The 25254-nt window shown below is 38.4% G+C and overlaps 1 protein-coding gene across 2 annotated transcripts in view; it reads left to right on the top strand.

The window, feature by feature from the left end:
• The first annotated feature begins 14790 nt into the window (after positions 1–14790).
• The window catches only part of EFR3A (EFR3 homolog A), an 84837-nt gene continuing 74373 nt past the window's right edge, over positions 14791–25254 (top strand). The window contains exons 1-2 of one of the 2 annotated variants that reach the window (XM_054057415.1): positions 14791–14877; positions 20793–20843. Coding sequence is in view for 1 of the 2 variants with exons in the window: in XM_054057416.1 (XP_053913391.1) it covers positions 20834–20843 (10 nt within the window). In the remaining variant the exon portion in view is untranslated. The remainder of the gene's footprint in view (positions 14878–20792; positions 20844–25254) is intronic. The other variant, XM_054057416.1, reaches the window with a different exon arrangement.

Genomic DNA, 25254 nt, shown 5'->3' with positions numbered 1-25254 from the left:
TATGTGATGGAATTATTTTCGAATTGCAGAGCGAATGTCATCACAGCTACTGGGAAAGCTGTGTATCCTGATACACAGAAAAGAGAAGGAATGAGAGAGGGAGTGGAAGAGGTAAATCTGACACATCTGTCTGTAGATGATTTGAAGTTCTAAAGACTCAATTAATATTCATAAAAGGAAAACAAAATGAAAAATCAGATGCATCTCACTTTGGGTTTATTATGCACAATCACAGAGGGAGTGATAATGTGGTAAATTTGAATCCTACTCCTGTATCTTGATGCCACAGAAGCATTTTAAACAAGCCTTTTCATAACATTGGGAAGATTTTAATAAGGTCCTGAAGAAAAACCTTTAGTTTCAGATGACATGCATTTTACCTCATAGACTTTTGCCTCATGAGGTTTGATATTAAAGTCTATTTTGTCTTGTCACCACACATTTTAATGATGTATACAAAACACTTCATATCTGTAGTAAAAATACTGCACACAGTAAAAGATTTCCCAGTTAGACACCATTTTTGTCAGCCAATTCTATCCAATTATCTAAACAACAAAAACATTTTAGTTGGAGGGAACAGAGGACTGTTGTAAGAGTAACCCAGCTATCCTTTCATAAATGAAAAGTAAGAAAAACGCATGATATTGCAACAGTTACTACTTCCAGGAATCTTTTGAGATAAAAGCAGAGATTTTTATTTCTTTGATTCCATTCTTCTGAAGATCTAAGACATGTCATATAAATTAAAGCCTATAAATAATAATAATTAAGAAATCTGCATTCAAAATCCATTCACGTGAGAAACAAGGAATGACACTTCCAATTGTTACACATCCTCCAATTTGCTTTCCACTCCAAACAGCAGCAGGCTGTAAACAATCCCCTGTAAAGGAAACAAAGAATTGTTCCTTTTTTTCTGTCCTACATGCAAAACCACTATGACAACTTCTAAACAAAGCAACAAAAGATTCAGATACTTTAAGACCATGAGCAACTACCTTTTACTCATCAACACATTTACAATTTAAATAACTATGTAACCATTTGCAAGGCATTCTTGGAATGATTGGAAGGCAAGTAGCTGGGAAAATATTCTTCTAGAGTCTATATTTGTAAAATCTGTCCAGCTGCTTTGGATAAAAGGCATTAAATATGGTACTCACAATTTATGTATGAGTACTACCAACACTGTGTCATATTTTTGCATATTTTGTGGTTTGTGAGTGAAAGGCCATGAAGAAAGTAAATTATTTCTTCTTGGAAAATTGGATAAGAAGCAGAAATTAGAAAACCTAAGGCATGCGCTTAGTCTGTTCACATGTGCTTAGTCTGTTGCACATTCACATGCAGCAACTCGTGAATGAAATTATTGTTCTGATGAAGTAAAAGGAATATCTTTTAGCAACATCATTATTTCTTCTTATTTGCAGTCTTAAATTATGGGAAGAGCATCTCTATCACTATGATACCAAGGATTAAAAAATTTAACTGCTGTTATTGCAGCAGGAGTCAAGAACAAGGTTTGAGGATCAGGCACAGCAATTCCTTTCATCAATGACTTTTTGCTGGGAAAAAGAAGTCGCGTTATTATTTTAACTCAACTAGAATTTTATGTTTATTTTCTCTTCTTCAATACAATGAGGGTTTGAATTCAGATTAAAAATATATGCAAGCTCTCTTACTTCAGAAACTTTGAAGTGGAAACCAGCTCAAGTATTGCAAGATAAAGTTTTTACGCCTCAGAAACAACAATTTGTTGTTATTTCTGAAATGAAAGTCATTTCTTCTGCAGGCTCTTTCAAAAAATAAACAAGTATCTCTTTCATGCTTTCTTTAGAAGGACATTCATAAAGCCAGCAGAAAATAGACACAATTGGAATAAATAAGCAATTTACAGATGCTGTTTAATCTCAGTAATTACCTATTCAGCAGAGTCAGGACTGGTTAGAAATAGACATTTTTCTATTTAAAATGTTAAAGAGTTTCCTCAAATGTGCTAAACACAGTACAAATGTCCTATCTGTTCTGCCAAAATCATACCAAGATAAAGGACAGAATATGGTCAAACAACGGATAATATTTTCTACGTAGCAGTCACAGTAGGTGAACAACTCTGAGCTAAATTTTGTTCATTCACATGTACCAATCTTGCCTGCATCATGAACTTCCACGAGGCAAGGTGTGGTCAGAAAGTGACCCCATCAGTGATTTTCTAAATAGCATTTCTTGAAGTGGATTTAGAATTCAGCAATTTTGAAAAGTAGCATTTTATCACTATGTTCTTTTTATATTTTCCACGTGTTTGGTGATTTTTTAGTCAGATTACATACTATTTAAATACATGCACACTCCTTCACTCTGTCACTGGGCATCCCAAATAGCTTGGAAAAGTCAGATATATTTGAGAATCCCACCTGCTCCAAGATAGCAGAGACAATGTTCAGGGGATTAAGAAGTGTGTGGCAGGACTTGGCTGTGCAAGTTCTAGGTCACTTCAGGCAAAATTAATAAATTCCAGTCCCTAAGAATATGAATGATAGACAGCATCAGGCTACTTTACTGACAGCAGTAACCTGACTTCGGAAATGCTGGCCCTACTGGCTGCCACCTTTTTGATCAGCTTTGGCCGTAAGGAATTTTGTCTTCAGTGTGACACTTCAACTGGATCCTTCTTAATGAAGGACATACAGCTTAAAGAATAAGACTGGAAGCATGCAGGACTAGCAGGCACACTTGAGAGCAAATCCAAAACTAGTTTCAGATTTTGATAGTCATAGATGTCACATCAGGGCATGACCTCTTCCCAGGCTGCTGAATCCAACAAAAGCTAGATAAAGCAACACCTTTATCACAGTTTTCTGTTTATGAACTTGGCATAATCACGTAAGTGAATACATGAAAGAGAGGATGAAAGGAGGGAGGGGAAGAGAAGGGAAATGGAAAAAAATGATGCTAAAGTTGGGAAATATCCTCTAATGTACCTCTTTGGTGATGGTGGCTTTTAGTCAGCTTTCAGCTCTGCAGACAATATTCAGCTTGGTGTCAATGGCAATATAGGGAACCAGCGAGTTAGAGGAAAGCTGTTAGGACGTGATTGAAGAAAAGCATGAGAAATGCATGCAGAGGCCGATGGACCCCATGATTGAGGGGCTGGCTGTAGGGCAAGCAGGTGAATTTGAGTAGGCTTCTGCTGAGGGGTACTGACTGATGACAGCACGGCTTTGGAAGACTCTGAGACACAGAAGGAAACAGGGCCTCTTCCTGCACCTACCTACCCTTCTCCCCTCCCACCACCTCCCATACTTAAGCTGCCCTCGTCTTGCTTTAGTTCCCCTGGACTATGTGACTCCCCACATCTCCTATAACCCACAAACCCTATTTTGCCCTTAGCAACTACTTAAAATTTTTTGCACTTTTTTCCAGGAAAGAGGCAACAACATCCACTCGTCTCCACCTATGCTGCTGTAGAGAGATTAAGAAAGGAAAAGATGGACTTTAGACCTACAAGACAGGACTGGAGTGGGAATGCACTGGAGATACTGGAGGTGAATGGATAGGTATTGACAGTGACTGCTTCTGAAAAGGGCCATTTTGTAAAGCAGCAGCAATTGCCCTCCTAGACAAATACACAAAAAACCCTCAAGTTTTCTGCATTGCAAACTCTGTATCTCAAGCCTTAATCTCTTTGTGCCTCAGCTGAAATGAGGTAAAAAGTGCCTTATCTATTCATCTCAAAAAGGTGCTGTGTAAAGCAAATTAACATGTTACATTTTGCAAGGATCTCAGTTAAGAATCAATGAGCACTAAGGCAAAAGTCCATAAGGAAATTAAGTTTCAAAAACAAAATTGAAGAGGTTACAAATGCTCCACTGGGACACACACCCAATGGCAATAAGCAAACAAATTAGAGAATAGCTTCTTATTTGGTAAACACTAATTGGTATGTACTGAAAAACATGGCAGGAGTCCAAGTGGAAGCAAATGCATAAAATCAGGTACCTGTACTGCAAAACTCTGTGCTTAAATTTGAGGGAGAAAATGAAGTAGGCATATGACATTTCCTGGCATTTCTTAAACAGAACTCAGCAATCTGTTTATGTATTTCCCAAATTTTTAATTTGCAGAAAAAAATTCAAATCTGATATATGTGCCAAACCCCTATAGCTGGAAAAAAAAATAGACAAAAATGTGGCATCAATATTGTTATTTTCAAAGTGAAATCCTCTGGAGTTTTTGCTCCATATAGCATTATTTCAAGTTTAATCTGAAAAGACAGAAAGGGTTAAAACATTATAGACGAGCTGAACAAAAAGTTCTGGACTTACTTGCAGTTTGTTGTGAGGGGGGATTTATTTTTTAATAGAAACAAAATCACGTGCGTTGATCCAAGATATTCATTTTCCACCTCAAACCCCAGTGTTTCCAGTTATCTAGTACTTCTTATAAGGATCAGCTAAGAGCAGAGGAGCACTGGGATTCCTGTGCCGTAGAGTCTGTTCCTAGCACAGGAAAGAAACAAGCATAGATGACTCTGTGCATTTCAACCAAGACTGACTCTGTGTTTCACCACACCATCGACTCTTTCTCCCAGTCCCAGTCTCTGTTTCCCCCTTTCATCCCATTCTTCAGGCTTTTATCCCAGCCCTGGTCTTCTTACCAAAGAATCATAGAATCACCAGGTTGGAAAAGACTTCTTGGATCATGGAGTCCAACCATTCCTATCTGCCACTAAACCATGTCCCTGAGCATCTCGTCTACACATCTTTTAAATACCTCCAGGGACGGTGACTCAACCACCTCCCTGGGCAGCCTGTTCCAGTGCCCAATGACTCTTTCTGTGAATTTTTTTTCCTGATGTCCAGCCTGAACCTCCCCTGGCGGAGCTTGAGGCCATTCCCCCTTGTCCTGTCCCCTGCCACTTAGGAGAAGAGGCCAGCACCCTCCTCTCTACAACCTCTTTCCAGGTAGTTGTAGAGAGCAATAAGGTCTTCCCTCAGCCTCCTCTTCTCCAGGCTAAACAACCCCAGTATCCCTCAGCCACTCCTCGTAAGACTTGTTCTCCAGCCCCCTCACCAGCTTAGTTGCTCTTCTCTGGACACGCTCCAGAGCCTCAACATCCTTCTTGTGGTGAGGGGCTCAGAGGTGAACACAGCATTTGAGACGCAGTCTCACAATTCGAGGTGCGGTCTCAGAAACTGATACTACTTCCTGTAACAGGGTAAAGAAAACTGAGAAATGTTTTGGGACAGAAAAGGATGAATCTCCTACGTAGTTTGGATACTGGATCTTAAAATAGTTAATATTTTATCTTTCCAGCATTTCCTATTACAATGTAACATCTTTTCATATTATGATTTTACGCTTATTTTTCCTAAACATATTCCTGCCTAATTTTTTGTTTATTTTCTGTATTTGCTTGTAAGTATTTTTAGCATCCTAAAGCAGTAGGCCAACTGGCATTAAGTCAGCATAACTCAACTCACTCCAGATGAATCCTGCCAGTTCACACAAGCTGAGAATCTGGCCCACTGTGAAAGGAATTGAAGTCTTTTTTTTCTCAGTAGAGGCTCTCACCCACAGGCCTTTTAGAAACATAATTGGTTATTTTAAGAGATGTGACATGTCTTTCCCCAAAAGTTATTAACAGGAAAAACATAAATATTTTTTTCTGTTATCAGCTGGAAATAGTGAAACCTGATTTCTCATGGGTTTGTGTTCCACGTGCCTGTACATCCTATGTCACAATTCCAACTCTTCTCTTATTTTCATTATGATCTCATAGAACTATAGAATCATAGAATGACTAGGTTAAAAAAGACCTCTGAGATCATCAAGTCTAACCATACCTGTCCACTACTAAATTATATCCCTATGCACTTTGTCTACCCATCTTTCAAATACCTCCAGGGATGGTGACTCAACCTCCTCCTTGGGCAGCCTGTTTAAGCCAGTGCTTAATAATTCTTTGTGTGAATAGCTTTTTCCTAATGTCCACTGGTGCCACTTGAGGCCATTCCCTCTTGTCTTATCACCTATCACTTGGGAAAAGAGATCAACACCCACCTCGCTATAGCCTCCTTCCAGATAGTTGTTAACAGTGATAAGGTCTCCCCTCAGCCTCCTTTTCTCTAAGCTAAACAACCCCAGTTCCCTCAGCTGCTCTTCATAAGACTTGTTCTTCCGCCCCTTCATCAGCTTTGTTGCTCTTCTCTGGACACATTCCAGACCTCAATGTCTTTCTTGTAGTGAGGGGCCCAATACTGAACACAGTATTCATGCATCCCCTAATACTTCTAGTGGTCCCTCCATATTCCCTCATTGCCATCTGGAAATGAAGAAGTAGAGGTCAGGTCTGGCTTGGTGCTCTATCTGTGCTGACTGTTGTTGGTTCAATGAGTTAATGTGATGCTTTTTTCTCTCAGAGTGGTCACTAATTCAGTTTACTCTGCCCAACCTTTTAGGATTTTCATAAACCCTCCAGAAATGTTTTACCTGTTTGACTTCTCCTGGTGTCCCATCTGTGCCTGCAACTGGCTGTTGGTTCCCAAGTTATTAGGGACTAACCAGTGTAATTGCAAAAGACTTAGAAACTAAGGAAAAGAAACAAAAATAAGTTGCATGGAACATAATGTGTGTTATTTGCTATCAGTACTTTAAATGACATAGAATAAATATACTTTGCAGCAAAACTGGAGCATATCTCTTCTTCTCTATAGGGTTTTAATCACTTTGCAAAAAAAAATGCTGAGAACAAAAAATGGAAAAGAATAATTAGATACTATTTTTGGATGCTATGGTAATCAAATATTTTGACATAACTCTCCTATTACATAGCAGAGGGAGGAGAATGCCTCAAGATCTACAGAATATGCAGAGGTACATCAGCAGCTCAGTGGACTGGACTGGGAACTTGACTAATAAACAATGTCACTAATCTGGAGTATGAAAAACTGTAGTATGAGATACTGCGACCCATAACCAGCTCTCTTTACAGATAACACCTCAGGAAATCTGAGCCTTGCATACAGTATTTGAGTCATTACTCATTGCCACCATTCCGTATTGGTGAAAGTTCTTACTTCATTCTCCTTCCGCCCCGATTTGGACAAGTAACACAGACCTCATTTAAATAGGTAATTATAAATCCATTTACTTTACAGAAACACTACAAACCTTAAAAATAAACTCTATCAAAATTGCTTCAATGTGCCAAAAAAATAACTGTAGATACTCCTGATGCCAGAGGAAAGGATGAAAAGTACATAATCTGATGGAAAGTCTACTTCTGTGTGAATGAACTTTCTGCAAAATCTCTACGCCTCTAGAACAACTAATAATTTAAAAATAAAGCATCTGTGAATCATGAACTATGATTTGTCTGCAGATACACACATGTGGGCATATACACATTTTATGAGGACTTTTCTTAAGCACATGACAATTATGTAATGCTAACATCTTTAATTTTTATGTGTAATTTATTCTCCAAGTACACATGTCCGTCGTTTTGAAAAGTATTTGGGGATTTTGGATGCAATTTTAAGATTCTTGCTCCGAGACATCTGCAAGACACTAACTTCCCTGACAGTGGCTGCTCAGCACTTTCTGAGAATTTCTAAAAAAAAAAATGTAATGATTCCAATCTATTTTTACTGTCCCCCTGACAGCTGTCTTCCTAGTGAGCACTGCTGTCACTGAGAACTCTTGCTTGAGAAGAGACTAGGGGGAAAAAAACCTACAAGGAACTACTGGATGGTTCGAGGCACTGAAGTGGCATGAGCTCTCTGCTCTGCTCTCAGGGCTCGTTAATATCATAAGTTTGCATCCATTATGCCTCCTGCTAAAACGTACAGTGACAGAGTAAATGTCTTAACACAGGCCCTAAGGATCTGATCTCTGCAGTCTTACTACACTTCGCAGAATTATCTTCTGTCATCAACGATATTTGATGGTCATAATATATCATAGTTAACATTCATTTATGGAATAAACCATAAAAATATGAAGTTGGGAAAATATGTCACTGAGCAAGCATTGTCAAAATGATTATTTAATTGGCAACTGATTATGTAGGTAAAAAATATTTCAATTCAATGTCCGTGAATGGTTTTCTTAACAGGTGACTGAGCACACTACAGAGTCATTGCTATCAAAACTACTGTTTTCTCACTATTGAAAGCCAAAATTAATTGTTACAACAGATTTTTACAACAGAGTGGTGAGTAGCTGTAGTCCAGCCTGGACTTGTTTCTGCTGATGAGTTTTGTATATTTCCTATTCCGTCTTTCTCTATCCACAGCCTTTTAAACTTAACTGTATCTTTCTTAAATAGGTATAAAAGTAACATTAACCTTCTACTGTTCCTGTTGCTGGGATACTCCTTTTTTTATTTTTCTTTTAAACTCCTTGAAAAGAGCTCATACATTTAGGCCATCTAAGGCTAACTAACCACTCCTTTTACCCTTTTGAACATCCACTAGCATTTCAAACTAAGGTACATCATGCTGCTTACTGCAGACACTGAAAATCTGATTGTACTTTTATGTGAATTAGTAATCTAATTAAAAAACAGAATTGCTATTGCCAAATTACTAATGAAATCCACATTTTACTATTGGCCACAGAACAGGACGTTTTTGTCTTACACCATCAATATTTCTAGAGTAAAAAATCTAAAAGCTATGCCTATGTAGTGATTACTACTTCTTAAAAAATTTTAAAAGCAGGCTACATAGGACCCAGGATTTGTCCACGTGTGCATCAATACATGTATAAACTGTTGCTCCAGAAGATTTAGGAGATGTTCAAGAAAAACTGGCCAGTTCACTCATATGGGTCTGGGATGAGGGACAGTAAAACCAGACAGTTCAGCTGCAAATTAGCCATACAGCAAATTCACGTGTGTAATTAAACCTTTTCTTAATCTTACTGAGAAGTTTGATTGCTACCCTAGATGTGATCAGAGGATCAGGTCCATCTTTCATTAGCAGTAAATGAAAAACTGGTGTTGGACAGAAAGGTGGCTGGTACTCTTCTGCTCTCCTCACTAAAATAAAAAATTCTTGTAGTCCACAATTATATTTGCTACCCGTTACATAAGACATATGGAAGCTCACAGAGATCAACACATACATATGCATAGACTACAGCTGTTTGCAAATTAAATTAGGAAAACAGTTGTTTTAAACAACAACACTACAATTATGCTAAGGGCTTTACTGATACTTTTTCTGAATACTATATATCACAGTTCATATCATAATGTCATAAAAGGGGCCTGTTTTAAAACATATTAGCTCTTTTCAAACAAACCTCAGTCCCAACACTGCACTTATTTTATGATTTGAGCTTTGTAAGTTCATTTTGTATTCACAGATGTTTGCAATGCAATAAAAATGGAGAAAAACATATTAAAAGCTCTCGGGCAAGAAAAGGTATTCATCACAGACACAGGGACTGTAACATTGAACAACTGAAACCTCAGTTTTAAATTAGGTTAGTGTTTCTTAAACCAAAAAAAGACAGAGCAATCGGGACATTTGATACTGCTACATTTAAATCTGTGAGTAGTGGCTAAAGGAACACCAATCCGGCTTGCTGATCATCTCATTCACACAACCAGTAGGGACTAGTGCCTGCACTATTTACCAGCATTTTCCTGAAGCCATATGGCATGACAAGAGCTTGCACTGCCTCATGCACAACTAACAAGAAAATGAGAGAAATGGCTTGAATGAGCACTTCAATAAAGAGTGCAGGTTACCATAGCTGATTATCAGAAGAATGATCTTTGAACTTGAAGCTGCATCTGACATGATGAGTTAAAACCATGATCATTCACTTGCATTTTTTCGCCACGGTTTAACGCCACCCGTCTTGATTGTCAGCTAAACATGAGCAGTTGTGTCCCAGTCCCCGTCCTCCCAGGAAGAGGAAAGGGAAATGAAAGAAAGAGGCTTGTGGGCTGGAAAAAACTAAAACAGCTCTAGTGAAACAGTAATAATAATAAAGAAAATACTATTAATACAAAAATAATAAAATATATACACATAGATGAAATCACCCTGTTCCTTCGATGACTATGTCACTACTAATGCTGCAGAGCAGGCATGAGGAAAATGACCCAGGCTGGACTCAGCAGCAGATGGAATTGGACTCAGGAACTGGATTCAGGAACACAAGGATCTGGGCTTGGGGCAGAAAGACGGACAAGATCCATGTCAGATGCCGGTCATCAAAGAAGACTCGACCCTCGTAATCCCTCAATTTATACTGAGAATGATATATACGAAATGGAATACTGTTGGTTAGGTTCGGGTCACCTGTCCTGTCTGGTCCTCCCTGTAGATGTGACCCTTTTTGCCCATTTCACTCATGACATTCCACTAACTTGAGGAAGAACTTTGTCTCCATAGGGACAGATGTAAGAATGGCCTTTCTGCATACCAACGTCTTGTGTTATCACTTCTAGAAGTGAATATTGTCTGAAAACATGTAGCTAACTTTCAGAAAATGAAGTTATTTAGATGAGGCTTAGTTGAAAAGTTAGAAGATTGATTCTGCTTTAGCTCAAACCAGAACAGATGATGAAAATTTTATTAAAACTTTCTTCTACGTTTCAGCAAAGAACTAGGAGGGTTGTTGTCACCAGCTACAATTGAAGGACAAAAGACAAATGTAACTACATGGAGTATCCCAGTGCTAACCTTTGCTGGCTGAAACAATAATAAACTGCACTCTAATCCCATCAGCTTATGCTTTATAGGCAGTGACTCAATAAGACTATCTATGGAAGGCAGGCTGTTCACTTTTTGTTATTATCTTCATTATATCTGTTCCCAAAAGGTCAAAATCAAAAGTTGCATTTCAGAAATCATATAAATAAATAAGATTTTCATTCACTCTTTTAACTCCCCCAGTTGCACCCATATGTGATAGTCTTGTCAGTTTTCCCAAATAAACACATCTTGGATACTGCTGAAAACTGTGAGACGTGGAGACATCTCATCTCCCCAGTTTCACATTTTTACAGATTATTTTCAAGTAACATAAGTCAGAAACATGGATCCTACTCCTGTTGTGAAAGGAAGAAAAATAGATGCAGTGCAAGAAAAAGAAATGCTAGGTTTTCACTAGATTTAACACAAGTAGACCCAAACATAGTGAAATACATTAACCCTTATAAGGTTTTAACTTGTAACTAAGTGTAGAGAATACCTTGGACTCATCCATCTAACTTGATAGTTGGACTGGCTTGTCTTCCTCCAGAAGAACAGAAAATGAACTTTACAGATTTCTCTTTGCCCGTCTAGAGTATTATGTATCAAATGCATCAGATTTTGAAGCCAGTAATACTATTTCAAGGAGAATGGATTAAAGGATTATACTGCCTTGGAGCAGTGGCTGTTTCACGTGATTTCCGTTTGGGTTATTCATCACTCTGTACACAGCTGATCACTGGTCTCAGTGAAGCAATCAAGCACAGCTCATTAAGCCTGGCCCCTTCCCTCAGTCCTTGGGCAACCGGAGCTGAGCACAACTGCAACTCATGACCAATAATGGCAGAAACACACAGTGAGGCCAAAGACCTTGTGCCGATACAGTACCTTCGTGCCCGACTTTGACTTTGCATTGTTTAGAGGAAGAAATGCCTCCCTCTGAGGTGTTGTATGGCTTGATTATTTTTACTTTAAATCTGCTTTAAAGTTACCTTGCAGAATGCTAGCAAGATGTAAGCTGTCACTATTGATCAACTTACAGAGCGCCAGATGGCTTTGGCTGAAGTCTTGAAACAAAGCAAGTTTGAAATGAACAGTTCTTGTGAGATGCAGAGGCAGCAGAGACTGGGTAGTTTCATCAACAGTAGTTAAAAGGGTAAAATTACCTGGTTTGCAGTTCATACATGGAGGCGTCAAAGGAAAGTTCAGTAGGAGAACAGCCATTTAGGATTGCTAGAGACACCTAAGACTCTTGAAGACCACCACTTCAAATAACTGGATATCAAAAAGGGAAAGGAGAAATGTTATAATCAGTTCTGGGAATGTAATTAAAATGTATGATTATTATGGGAATTCTAATGAACATACATGTTTTCTTGTAACAAAAGAGGAACCAGCTGAGGGGTTCAGTATGCACAAATAGCTTGCAATGATCCCCCGTGGAGTGCTGTCAATGAAGGAATGACTTCTTAATACAGAAACGGGTTTCAGAGGAGTTTTTACTTTATTCCTGATTTTCAGTGACACAGATATCTTGCTGTTGCACCCAGAGAGTAGTGACCAACGGCTTGACGTTCAGATGGACATCAGTGACAAGAGGTGTCCTTCAGGGGTCCGTACTGGGACCAGTGCTGTTTAATATTTTCATTGATGATATGATATAGACAGCAAGATCGAGTGCATCTTCAGCAAGTTTGCAGATGACGTCAAGATGAGTGGTGCATTTGTCATGCCAGAAGAATGGGATGTCATGCAGAGGGACCTGGACATGCTGGAGTAGTGGGCCTGTGTGAACCTTGTTGAATGAGTTTCAACAAGGCCAAATGCAAGGTCCTACACCTGCGTTGGAGCAATCCCCAGTTTCAATACAGGATGGGGGACGATGTGGTTGAGAGTTGCCCTGAGGAGAAAGACTTGAGGGTGCTGGTCGATGAGAAGCTCTGTGTGAGCCGGCAATGTGCACTTGGAGCCCAGAAGGCCAACCATATCCTGGACTGCATCAAAAGAAGCGTGGCCAGCAGGTCGAGGGAGGTGATTCTGCTCCTTTCTTCTTCTCTTGTGAGACCTCATCCGGAATCCTGTGTCCTCAACATAAGAGGGATGTGGAACTGTTGGAACGGGTCCAGAGGAGAGCTACAAAGATGATCAAGAGGGCTGGAGCACCTCTGCTATGAGGACAGGCTGAGAGAGTTGGGTTCAGCCTGGAGAAGGCTCTGGGAAGAGCCTGTAGTGGCCTGCCAGTACCTGAAGTGGGCCTATAAGAAAGCTGGAGAGGGATTTTTTTGCAAGGGCATGTAGTGATAGGACAGGGCGAATGGCTTTAAATTGGAGAGAGGAAGATTTAGACTAGACATTAGGAAGAAATTCTTCACAGTGAGGGTGGTGAGGCACTGGAACTGGTTGTCCAGGGAAGTGGTGACTGCTTTATCCCTGGAGCTGTTCAAGGACAGGTCAGATAGGGCTTGAAGCAGGGTCTGGTGGGAGGTTTCCCTGCCCATGGCAGGGGAACTGGAACTGGATGATCTTTAAGGTCCCTTCCAAACCAAACCAGCCTATGATTCTACAGTTCTTCACAGAGCACCACTGTTCTTCACACACATCACCCGTCAGGGATACAACACAAAGGTTTTAGGGGAAGCAGAGCCCAGTCTACTTTAGGTAGCGCCTCCCTCTCAGGGCTTCAGCTCATCCGAGCAAGCAGGGCCACCACCAGCCCCTCTCTGCCCTGCCTAGGTGATTCGAGAAGTGACTGTTCAAGGAGTGGAATAGTTCTGATTCACCTGAGGTAGAGTTAGGTTTCATCTAAATAATTGTATTTCTTTTAAAGTTAGACAGAATGTCCCTCTGATAGCACATTTTCTTTCAAAAAGTGTTTTTTACAGGCACGGTTCATTCTTTGAAGATTATTACATCTTATGTGGTTTATTATGTGTGCTAAACAAATGAGTCTTCTGCAATCACCTCTGTTTGGAGTCTCTGTCTCAAATACAAGGTCAGGCAGAGAGTTGGAGGCAGCTCCAAATTAGCAAGAGTTTTGACTGTTGTCAAGGTCATAATAACATTAAAATTAGTCCCTGGAAGGTAACAGAATATGCATAAGATTTCTGGGAAAATTTGTATGTGTGCAAATATGTGTATATATACATATATACATATATACATATATACATATATACATATATACATATATACATATATACATAGTGGGAAATAGATTCTGTCCCCAGATCTTGTCTTGCTGCACACGATTGATGGGGATCACTCCCTCATGTTGCTCAGGCCTGATAAAAGATTTTTGCCTTCTAAAACTCCAAAATGGGTCTTAAGAGAGTATACTTGCCAGCATTTTTGGTATCATTACATCTTGTGTTACGTGTGATCTCTGCTGAACAGATGTCTCTTCTGTAATCACCTCTGTTTGGAGTCTCTATCTGAAATACAAAGTCAGGCAGAGAGTTGGAACCAGCTCCAAATTAGCAAGAGGCTTGACTGTTACTAAGTTCATAATAACATTAAAATTAGTCCCTGGAAGGTAATAAAATATGCATAAGATTTCTGAGAAAAATTATATGTGTGCCAATGTGTACACTTACATATACATATACATATGCATATACATATACGTATACGTATACATATACATATGCATATGCAGATACATGTGTATACATATATATATATACACACACATGTACACTTACAAAGTGAGAAACACATTTTGTCCCCAACTCTTGTCTCGCTGCACACGGTTCATGGGGATCACTCCCTTGTGCTGCCCAGCCCTGACAAAGGACGCTGGGCAAAACACCAAAGCGAGTCTTAGAGCGTTTACTTGCCGGCATTTTCGGTATCACAGGCAACCCCTTTCCCCAGGGTCCACTGAGCCGCGTCAGAGATGCGCTTTCGTTTACCGCGACTCCTGGTGCGGGGAAGGATTGGCGGCGAAAAGCCGTGGCTCGGCGCTCGCAGAAACTACAGATCCCGGCGTGCATTGCGGCCGGGAAACTTAATGGGGATGGCGAAAAGATGGCGGCCACGAAGGTGTGCCTTGGCGTTCTCAGAACTACAACTCCCGCCGTGCGTTGCGGCAGGGCAAGTTAATTGGGGTGGGGGGGGAAAGATGGCGAGCGGTAAAGCGAGTCGGAGTGGAGCTGAGGTGAGTCTGGGACAGTCAGGAAGTGGTCCCTTTACTTCTCTTCGTCTTCACAGCCGTTTTCTTTTCTTTCCCGCGTTCGGGAGCGAGAAGGCCGTACCGGATGGGGGAAGGGGAGGTTGGGAGGAACCCTGCGGGGCATCCCCCGGCCCTTCTCCCCGCACGGCCTCAGCGGGGCAGCCGGGCCTCAGCGGGGCAGCCGGGCCTCGGCGCCCCTGGGCGGCTGCTCACTCGGGGGAGAAAGAGCTGGGGGTGACTCAAGTTGAGTGAGCAGCGCGCTGGCAGCAGCAGGGAAGGCCAGCAGCGTGATGGGGCTCATCAAGAAGGGCATCACCAGCAGAGATAAGGAGGTTGATAAAGAAGATGATAAAGAGATGAAGAAGTTGATAAAGAAGATGTCCCGTATGAGGACAAGCTGAGAGAGTTGGAGTTGTTCAGCCTCGGGAAGAGAAGACTGCGGGGAGACCTTATAGCGACCTTCCAGTACCTGAAGGGGGCCTATGAGAAAGCTGGAAAGGAACTTTTTGCAAGGGCATGGAGTGACAGGGTGAGAGGGAATGGCTTTAAACTGGAGAGGGGAAGATTTACATTAGACATTAGTAAGGGATTCTTCACGATGAGGGTGGTGAGGCACTGGAAGTCACGGAAGCCTTCTTCCTGGAAGTATTCAAGGCCAGGTTGTTTGAGGCCTTTAGCAGCCTGGTCTAGTGGGATGTGACTCTGTCCATGGCTGGGGGGTTGGAACTAGATGATATTTAAGGTCCCTTCCAACCCAAACTGAACTCTACTCTGTGCTTGTCAGGGTACATCTGGAGTACTGTGTCCGGTGTTGGTCTCTGCTGTTGAAAAAAGAGGTGGACAGGATGGAGAGGGTCCAGAGAAAGGCCACCAAGGTGATTAGGAGACTAGGAAACCTACTGTACTAAGTAAGGCTGAGAGAACTAGGTTTGTTCAGCCTTGAGAGGAGGCGGCTTAGGAGAGACCTTATTACCATGTAACAGTACTTAAAAGGTGTTTGCCAAGAGGATGGAGACTTCCTTTTTACAAGGAGTCACATGGAAAAGACAAGGTGTAATGGATATATTTTTTTTCTGAGTTGATTCTGACTGGATTCCAGACTGGACACTTTTAAGGCTCAGCTTGCCAGGGCTATCTCATTTGAAGTAGATATCACCTAAGAAAGGTTGGACCAGATGATCTTTGGAAGTCCATTCCTGCCTGGCATTCTATGATTCTATGAAAAACTGTCCTGTGAGGCTGGAGGAAGAAAGCAGGACCCTCTTTCCTGTCCTAGGAGAGTGCTTGAGATTCTGCTGCTCTTACGTGGTAAAGGCCTTCTATGTATTGATCGATCGTAAGTCAAAACCTTGTTGTCAGCAGTCAGTCATGTCTGATGCAGTCAGACATCCCTGTAGCAGTCTGAAAGCAGTGAAGCAGTAGAGGACTGCAGGTTTGGGATTTCCCTAGGCTGGTTTTCCTCAAATGAGCTTAGCATAGAGAGGTCTTGCTAAGCATTAACTGAACACAGTGCAAATTCACAAAAGGACTATGCTGTCAGCTTCATCTTTTACTTCAAAGTTAATTATGCTGCATGGAGCCATACTATAGATAACTGGGGTGTAGGCTCACAAATCCTGTTACTGACAACTAATTATAGTACAACTTCTCTTTCATTAAGCTGAATACATCTAGGGAGGTATCCCGTTGTATGTACTTTGAGCTGAGTCAAATGCTAGGAAAAAAAAGATCCTGTTGTGGATTGAGAAATTTCTTGGAGAACTTGTAGAAAAGTCAGTGACCTAGAACCAAGGTTTTAATTCCTATATCAAAGTAAAGCTCACTAGCCCAGATGTTTGCTGTGCAAATTGAGTAGGTAAGCTAAAACCAAAGTAAGAGCCAAGGCTTTGGGATGGTGTAGATAATCTATTTCCTGAAGCCTTTGTAATCCAAATAATTGGAAATGTTTCGTTGAGTAGCTTTAGCATTCAGGGCATCTTGCTGCAAAACTTAGTACATGGATGTCCTTAAATGTGGTCAAATTTTCCTGAGAAATTGGTGATCTGGGGTTGAAATCTTGATTACAGTGTCCTGATACATGTAAAAGCATACTCACAAGTTTTATTTAAGCCTTTTAAGAACACTTTAAGTATTTGTCTAAAAAAATGCTGCTAGAATGATATTAATTTCTGATTCAGGAAAAAGCTCACAGAAATGAGAAATAGAATATAGTTTTTAATTAAACAGCTGTTTCACATATTTAAGTTTGTTGTCCTATTATGAAAGTGTTTGCAGTTAATAAGGACAATTAACTTCTTCCTGCTTCTGATCCAGACTTGCGCAGGACAAAAGAATAAACAGAGTTTATACTACATGCAAATAGAAGAAGGCATTAAAATACTAATCAGACTTGTCAATTGAAATTCGGGTGTAGTGAAAGGGGATTACACTTGTAATTATGGAATCTAAATTGTAAAATGTACAGGCTAGAAACAGCCTTGGTTTGTATCACTGGCTCTGTAATGGCATAATTATTGTAAAATTACGGTGTTGCTGTTAAACAAATGTGATTTTTTTTTTTTATTATTATTTTTAAGGAAGTAGTGTTTTCTGTAGTTGTCACAGAGCAAAAAATACATAGCTGATGGATTTTTTAACCTATCATTGGAAATATGTACCCAGGCATAGCAGCATTGCTTTTAATTTTGCCAGTGAAATGGTATATTGGGTTTAGCTACCCATAAGAATGTGGGGAGGGTTGCTAAGGAACATTTATTTAATGTGCAGAGTTTTTCTTGTCCTGAACCCATTTGCTCTTAGAATTCTCAAAGATGAGGCAGGACAAACGTACTTTCAGATGTCCCTGTTTAGATGAGCTCTTGGGTTAGAGAACAGGGTGGCCTCATTAATAGATCCAGGCTCCTGTGTGGCATTGCTTCTCTGCCTGAGGAAGCTAATTCAAAGTAAAATCAAGTACTTGTACAGAGTTGCACTCTGCTGTGTAAATCCATTTTAGATTGCATTTTTTGGATTCTGGGAACTGTACTTGGAGCCTAACCGCTTATATTTAGGAATAAGCCAGTGACTTATTAATGTTGCATTGCATTGTCCATTTGCCTACCTTCAAAACTAAAGGCACTGATTAATTTTTCAAGTAGGAAATATGAGTGGGGAACCAAGTGATGTAAAACCTTAATGTGATGTGTATTTTTAATTTTTCGGCTCACGCCTACCCAGCCCAGGTTGCCTGACTGTCAGAGGTGCTTAAACCTGTATTCTTCTTTGGCTTAGTTCAGAGGAATGGATAGGTGCCCAGCTGGCACTTTAATTTTGAATACTCAAAGCCAAGTTAACCATTTTTAGTGTTACATGATAGAATAATGCAATGGTGGACTTAATATAAGAAAATGAAAACCTCAGGTATGCTAACTTCTGTTTATTTTTCTGTAGTACATAATGTGTACACTTTTTCATTTTTAGATCTGTTACAGAGATCTGTTGATCTAGGGCAGAAAGGAAAAAGATGTTTGCTCTTCTGCTTGGCTTTCAGTGCATTTATGGAGTCTTGTAATAATAAGAAATAGGTTTTGCTTGTAAGCTATCCTTTAATTTCAAATCCCAGGTTATTCAATGACAAAAATATCACATGCAAACATGTAACTGCAAGAAGATTATCTGAAAGAATAAGTAGAACAAAGTGTATTTTAATTCCTGTGTTAGTGCTGAATGAATCTAATAAATAAATCAACCTTGGTTTTCTTTTTGCTAGCCAGATTTTGTAGGATCACCTTAAAACTAAACTGAAAGTTTTTGTTAACAAAAATGACCCGTAAGTGTCATAGAAACGATGACCTGCTTTATAAGATACATTCACTAGCATTATACTTTGATTATAATTGTGTTTAAAATAACTATGTATCCTTAGGAAAACACACTAATTTTAGTCCTCTGCAGAAGAGTAGCCATGACTCTTGCTTACCTCCTTAAAATCCAGGATTCGTTGGTGCAGGAGACATTGTATCGTTACAGAATATCCTTAACTTGCTTCTGGTGATCTGTCAGATATGACAGAAGGACACAGAATATGTTAAACTGTAAGTGTTAGACTACTTAGGAAAACTACATTATGTCTTATGGTTTGCTGTCTCTTTTTCTAATTGTAGCCAAGTTCTATTTCATCAGATTCTGGTTTTATTTTTTCCCGTCTCTTGATATGTAAAATTTAATTTGGTGACAAACAGCAGAACAGACTTATGGTGGGAAGCTTCTCTATTATATTTTAGTTCTGTTCTGCTGTAACAGATATCAGCATCTGTAAACTGTGCTTTGCCCTAGGCATAACGAGCCTGTGATTGAACACTTTATGAAGAAGTAATTGTGTAGTGTGTTCTGCAGGTAGAAGCCAGGCCACTTCCATATTGAGTTTTGGGTTGTGTTACAGATGATGAAATGATTAGTAATGCAGCAAACTTTTTAAATACAAACCCAAAACCCTTCAATTTGAACACCTGTTTTAGTTGTGTATTCAACTTTTCCTTGTAATTCTTGCATTAATATCTTCTAAAGTTAGTTGACTTCACTAGCAGCAACAGTGATAATATTCTAGCAGAGTTTATTGAATTCCTGATTGCTTGTGATGGTCAGTAAAATGCTGAGTCTCTGGCACTCGACTTCCTTGGACCTCGTGAGGCTTGTTGCATTTTTATGTTCTAATATGTCAGTGAATCTGTCTTCTCTAATGTTTCAACTAAGTTCTTAGATGCACTCTGAAGTAGAGGATTCGCTTTTCCATGTGTCTGTTGAACAACACAATCCGTAGTACATTGAGTTGTTTTTTGTTTGGGTTTTTTTTCAAAATTATGCTTCTAATTCTGTCCTTGGAGAGGGACAGGACATACAGTCTTCTAATGGGGCAGGGTGTTTTAAATAAATTACTTTGAAGCACTATTTTTAATCACAGTTGTGATCAGCTAATTGGAGCCTTTGATTGAAATACATATACAATGAGAATAAAGTTTAATTTTAGCAACTATGAACACTGCTTTTGTATGTGATTATTAATATGTATCTTGTAACCAAATAAAATACTTACTCTCACATTATCAGTGTCTGAGATTATAGTCTTCTGGTCTGCATTTATAAACAAATATTAGCTGGATTTTTTCAATTTAAAATATTTTATCTTTGATAAGAGCAACACTCAGTCTCTTTAACTGAGATTTTTTTCTTATTTCTGAAAGGTATGTTTGCGTGGAGGTTGCATTTGTCAGTTAATAAAACCCAAATGTGTTGGTTTGATATAGAAAAATCTTCAAATTATTTGTGTTTGAATACTAATTAAATAAATAGTAGATTAGGCTATTTTTATCAGCAAAATTCATTGTTGTCAGTTCAGGTAGTTGTATGAAAATGTCAAATTGCATCAAAAATCCTTTGAGCAGCTATTTTTTGTAGTAGTTTGCTCCTCTGATCTAAAGTCTATTTTTTTTGATACTTGGGCAAAATGTCCTCGGAAGTGCCACACAGGCTTTTCAGCATCAATTTCCTTCCTATAGAATGGAAACGTTTCACGGGCATTTAAATGGGGAAGTGCTGTAGTTCACATTTGAAGTATCCTGTAAGGCTATACACCATTTAACATTGTAAACAGTGGCAGATCCAAAAGGTCATCCCAATAAATACAGAGAGAAATGTTTACTCAGGCATCATATGCAAGAACAGAATGACTAAATTTTAAGAACTGGCAAAATCTATATATAATCTGGTCAGATAAAATGATATCTGGGTTTCTGTGGTAACAGCCTCTTTCGTATTGGAGCTGAAGAATGTGAATTTGGCTCATTCTGCATAAGTTTCTACATATATTGGGATGTAAATTGTCTAAAGCCATTATCTTGACTTAATGTTTGTTTTCTTTATAGCTTATATTTTTGCAAAATTGAAGACAGATTCCTGCTTAACAATGCCTGGCAGTAAGTATTGTTACCTTACATATGTTAATACAGTATTTAGGGGTATTTACTATTATAGTATTTTCTTTGAGGGTTAAAAAATTCTATCAAAAGTTAAAATGGAAAATACCCCAAATTATGATACTTGCTTTCATTCTGAAGATATTTAAGATCTCACTATTATCCAGCCTTGGCCTTTGTAAAACTCCTTAAATTTTTGAAAGGAAAATGGGTTCTGCATTTTCCTTTCGATAAGAAGTTCAGAGTTTAACATTGACACATTTTGTGATTTCAAGTATGTTTTAAAATCAATGTATTAAGAAAATAAAAAGAGATTCTGATATAGCTATAATTCTATCTTTGGAAAATTACAAATGGTGTTAATAAAAGACAGATTTATTCTTCAGGGTATAAACCGATAAGACAAAATTTTAACATTCAAAGTTAAAGGAGATTTTTGTGGCAGATGTTTCTAAGAATCAAATTATTATTTACCTTCAAGGGTAGCAGCTTTCTCTAACACAAAGTCTCATGTTATGAAATATTTTATAATAGTATTACTTCCAACTATTGTTTTTTAATTATTTTTCTGTTTTATTTTTTAAAAAATTCTGCATGGTCTCTAATAAAATTGCTAGCCACAGTCTGTCAGTAAAGCAGACTTCATGCAGTTACAGTACCAATCATATTATGTGCTCTTTAATTATACGCTTGTAATGAGTTTCACAAGTGTTTAATTTCATGAGGAAATGTTTGAGCATTTGTTGTAAGCTGTGACTACTGGGTGCTTACAAATGTCTTCGAGTAATTCTAAGTTTTGCGTTACACAGTCATACTTTTACAATGACTGTTCTGTAACTGTGAAAATACTTTTATGTGTTGCATTGATTGAACCACTGTCATGTGAAATACCTTACTGTAAGTATTCAGGTGTTTTCTGCTTTTGTGGTAAATAGTTGAAAATGCTTCTCTACTTAAACATGATTTATTTTATTTTTTTTTGTAGCAAAGAGGTATGTATTGTATTGTATATTTACATGAGAAGCATCTGGAATAAATTGCTCCAACTGTACTGTGGTTCAGCTTTTGCAATCTGATGAGTTGCGGCTGTGTTTCAATTGAGTATTTAGTGTTCTTAAAGCGTCTATCTTGATGCTGACTTCTGCTGTGAAGAACTGGAAAAGAAATATTATTTTTACTTTTTTAAATTATTTTTGCTTTTAAATCAGATCTGCTTATGTACAGTATTTACTGTAATACATGTACAGTCTGCATTACTAAAGAGTCAGTGGAACTTAAAGGAGACCAAACAACTGATTGCAATATGTATCTATAGTGTATCTATCTGTGTAGCAAGAACTACGCCACTGTTTATTTCTCTGCTTTGTATATTAGATGAGTTTAAGTGCATGGGTGAGGGGAAGGTAATTTAACAGATGCATGTATATTGCAGTTCTTACAAAATAACAGTACTTTCTTAATATTTTCCTTCCGAAAGCTGTGGTGATGAAGGTGTAGGATTAGAATTTAATGCAAGCAAGCATTACCTTGTGGCTAGTTGTACTTTTTATTAACGTGCAGAGACAGCCTTCAAGACTATAGCTTTGTTGCACATGGAAGAGGAAGCTTATGCCTGCCAATTTAGGCTTCTTTAGAGATTCCACAGAATTCTTTTTTGAGCATATTGATGAAACAGGTTGCTACTGTTTAGTGTTACTTTGAAATCTTAAAAGTATTGGTCCTTGAAATGTGAAAAGCTCAGTTGTTTGTAAGGGCTGTTTTTTGTTTTTTTTTTTTCCACATAGAGTTCTCTCATCCTACGCATTAGTAAGTGTGTTGAGCATCTTTTTGAATAAAATGTGAAAAAGACTATTAGAGTCAAGTATTTACCAAAAAATGTTCTTCCATACTAGAATTATTTCCTTATAAATTAAATAGAAGAATAATATCTAGATAAAAAGAAAGTTTGATGGCATTCTCAGGTGATGCTGGCCAACTCTTTCTTCCAGAGTTGACCTGCTTGCTTTCCTGAGTCTCTATGTCTGTTCCTGGTACGATTTTTACTTTTTTTTTTTTGCTTTTTTGTTTGTTTTGTTTCAGTACGGTGCTTAGGGAGTGTCTAGGTCTAAAAGTGATGGTTTAGAAGGTCAGAAGAGCCCCAGATACTGGTTTTACAGAAATACTGGACAAGGAGACTTAATTAGTCTAAGGCACTTTAGAAGTCGATCTGGGAGTTGTTGTACACCAGAATGTTCACAGGACAATATACTTACCTCCATCAATATTAACTGTCTAAAAAACAGAAATATAGTCAGAACTGTAATGTGGTATTGAGAGGAGGAGAGATGAACTTAGGCAGTTAACCAACAGTAATGTTCTTCTCATTTAACCTCATCTCAGTCATGTGCTGGGTTCTGCAGTAGTTGTTTGTTATGCATTGGATTATCAGATTTTCAATTGATGTTGCTGTTTAGTGATCCTATTTAAGGATATGGGGATATAGTGCTGCAGTTGAGTCCTTAATGAAATAATGTTAAGGTATTGGTCTCAATGCAGTAACAGCCCATAAATAGAAAGTTTTCAGTCTGCTTTCTTAATCTTAAGATGTAAAAGTGCTTAGTTTTGACTAGCCATGGCATTTGTATTGTCATCTACTCTGCAGTGGAAGTGTAATACTGTTTAATTGCTGCAGCCCTTGTAGCAACCTTGTCAGATCATTGCTTTTCCCTATATTATTTGTAGCTGTGTAACTTTATGCATAGCTTCTCTTGTGCAAATAACATGGGCATTGGTGCAAGATATGCTTACAAATATGGTGTCTTAATCTGAAGTTGAAATGCAGGTTCTGAAATGTTGAGAAAGCAAATTTGTTTTCTCACTGCTATTGTAATATAGGAATTGATAGATTTGAACCACCGCTATTTTATTGACCAGTTTATCTGTGCCTTATCACAAAGAAACCATGGATTAAAAGAGTAATCATTCCTTTTATTTAAAAAAAAAAATAAAAAAAGCAAACAAGGAGCTTGTAACCAGATAGCCTTTGCAGTACAGTCAGCATGTGTTTTTCATTTGTCACAACTTTGCTCTCAATTTATTTGAGAACAAAGAAAATTCAATAATTTGTGCAGGAAATGTCATTTAATGTATTTCTGTTATGGAACATGAATGATTTTGATAGTTTTTTTTTTTTTGTTGGCTGCATTTGGATTGGAATGTTGCAAATGCTCCTGTTAAGAAAAAAAAAATAGCTAAATTACATACTAAGGCATTTGTTTAAGACTCTGTTCTTTGTCGACATTATGTTGCGGATATTCACACTTAATCAGATGCTTGAAATACAGTTTGGTAGATAATTAGTTTTTTTCAGAAATAGCTAACCTACTTACTGGCTGCATTTCCTGGCTTCAATTAACTATTTAACTTAAAGGCAGATTTCATACTAAAATGAAATTGCTTGAATTAGAAAAATTATGTGATACAGGTAGGAACAGCTGCTGACTATAAGAATATATTTTATTTGTGGTAGCTGTGTGTTTTTTTGGTTTTTTTTTTCTTTTTTCTTATTTTTTTCCTCTTATGCTATTAATGTAATTAAATCTTTACTTTGCAAGGGATTGCTAATAACGATTGCTACATAAAACTGATCTTAGCTGCTGATTTAGCAGGTCCTTGTATAACTGACTGTAACATGTGAGTTAAGAGAGTAAATAAATAAAAATAAGGATTTTGACAAAAGTAGTTTTCCCAAATTTTTCCCTTGAATTACTCCTGTGCACTTTACCAATCTGAATGTCCCTGTCCCATATGCTATTCTGCCAAGTGTTTGTGAGTTAGAAAGAGACCAACACTGTTTTGAGAGATACATTTATTAGTAATATGGAAAATCTTCCGTGATTTGGCTTGTTGTTGCTTAAAGTGAAATAACCGTTCTGGTAACTTCAGAATGCTTCTCCAAGTGCATTGATTGCTCCTCTTTAAAATTACATACCATTTTGTTTCCTCAGCTTTCCAGACACCATGTGGTTTTTTGCCAGCTGTCTTTGCAGAGACAGCCAGTCTACAGTTGGTGTGTCCTGGTGGCTTCCCTAGTTTGTGTGAAATGAAAATAGATAGACGATAGGACAACTGAATTTTGATTGTCTTTTTTCCTTTGTTCTTGAATTTTACTGGTTCCAGTCAAGTTGTTTCATGGTCTTTAAGCAAACAAACAACCCACCTACCCCCAACCAAAAGAACCCAACAAACATTTACAATTATAATTTTCTCTTTGAACAGAGCTTCCTTGCCAAGTGTAGGAATGAAAACAGCACTTGAAATAGAATTTGAAAGTAGTGAATTCCTAACTTGTGTTTAATGTTCTTAACTCATTTTAAAAGGCAAATTATCTCATTTTGAGTTTCTTCCTTCGCAACAATTTTGGGAAATTAAC

The sequence above is a fragment of the Cuculus canorus genome, chromosome 2, assembly GCF_017976375.1.
Source record: "Cuculus canorus isolate bCucCan1 chromosome 2, bCucCan1.pri, whole genome shotgun sequence".
In the NCBI taxonomy this organism is placed as follows: Eukaryota; Metazoa; Chordata; class Aves; order Cuculiformes; family Cuculidae; genus Cuculus; species Cuculus canorus.
This window is presented reverse-complemented; position numbering and strand designations above follow the sequence as displayed.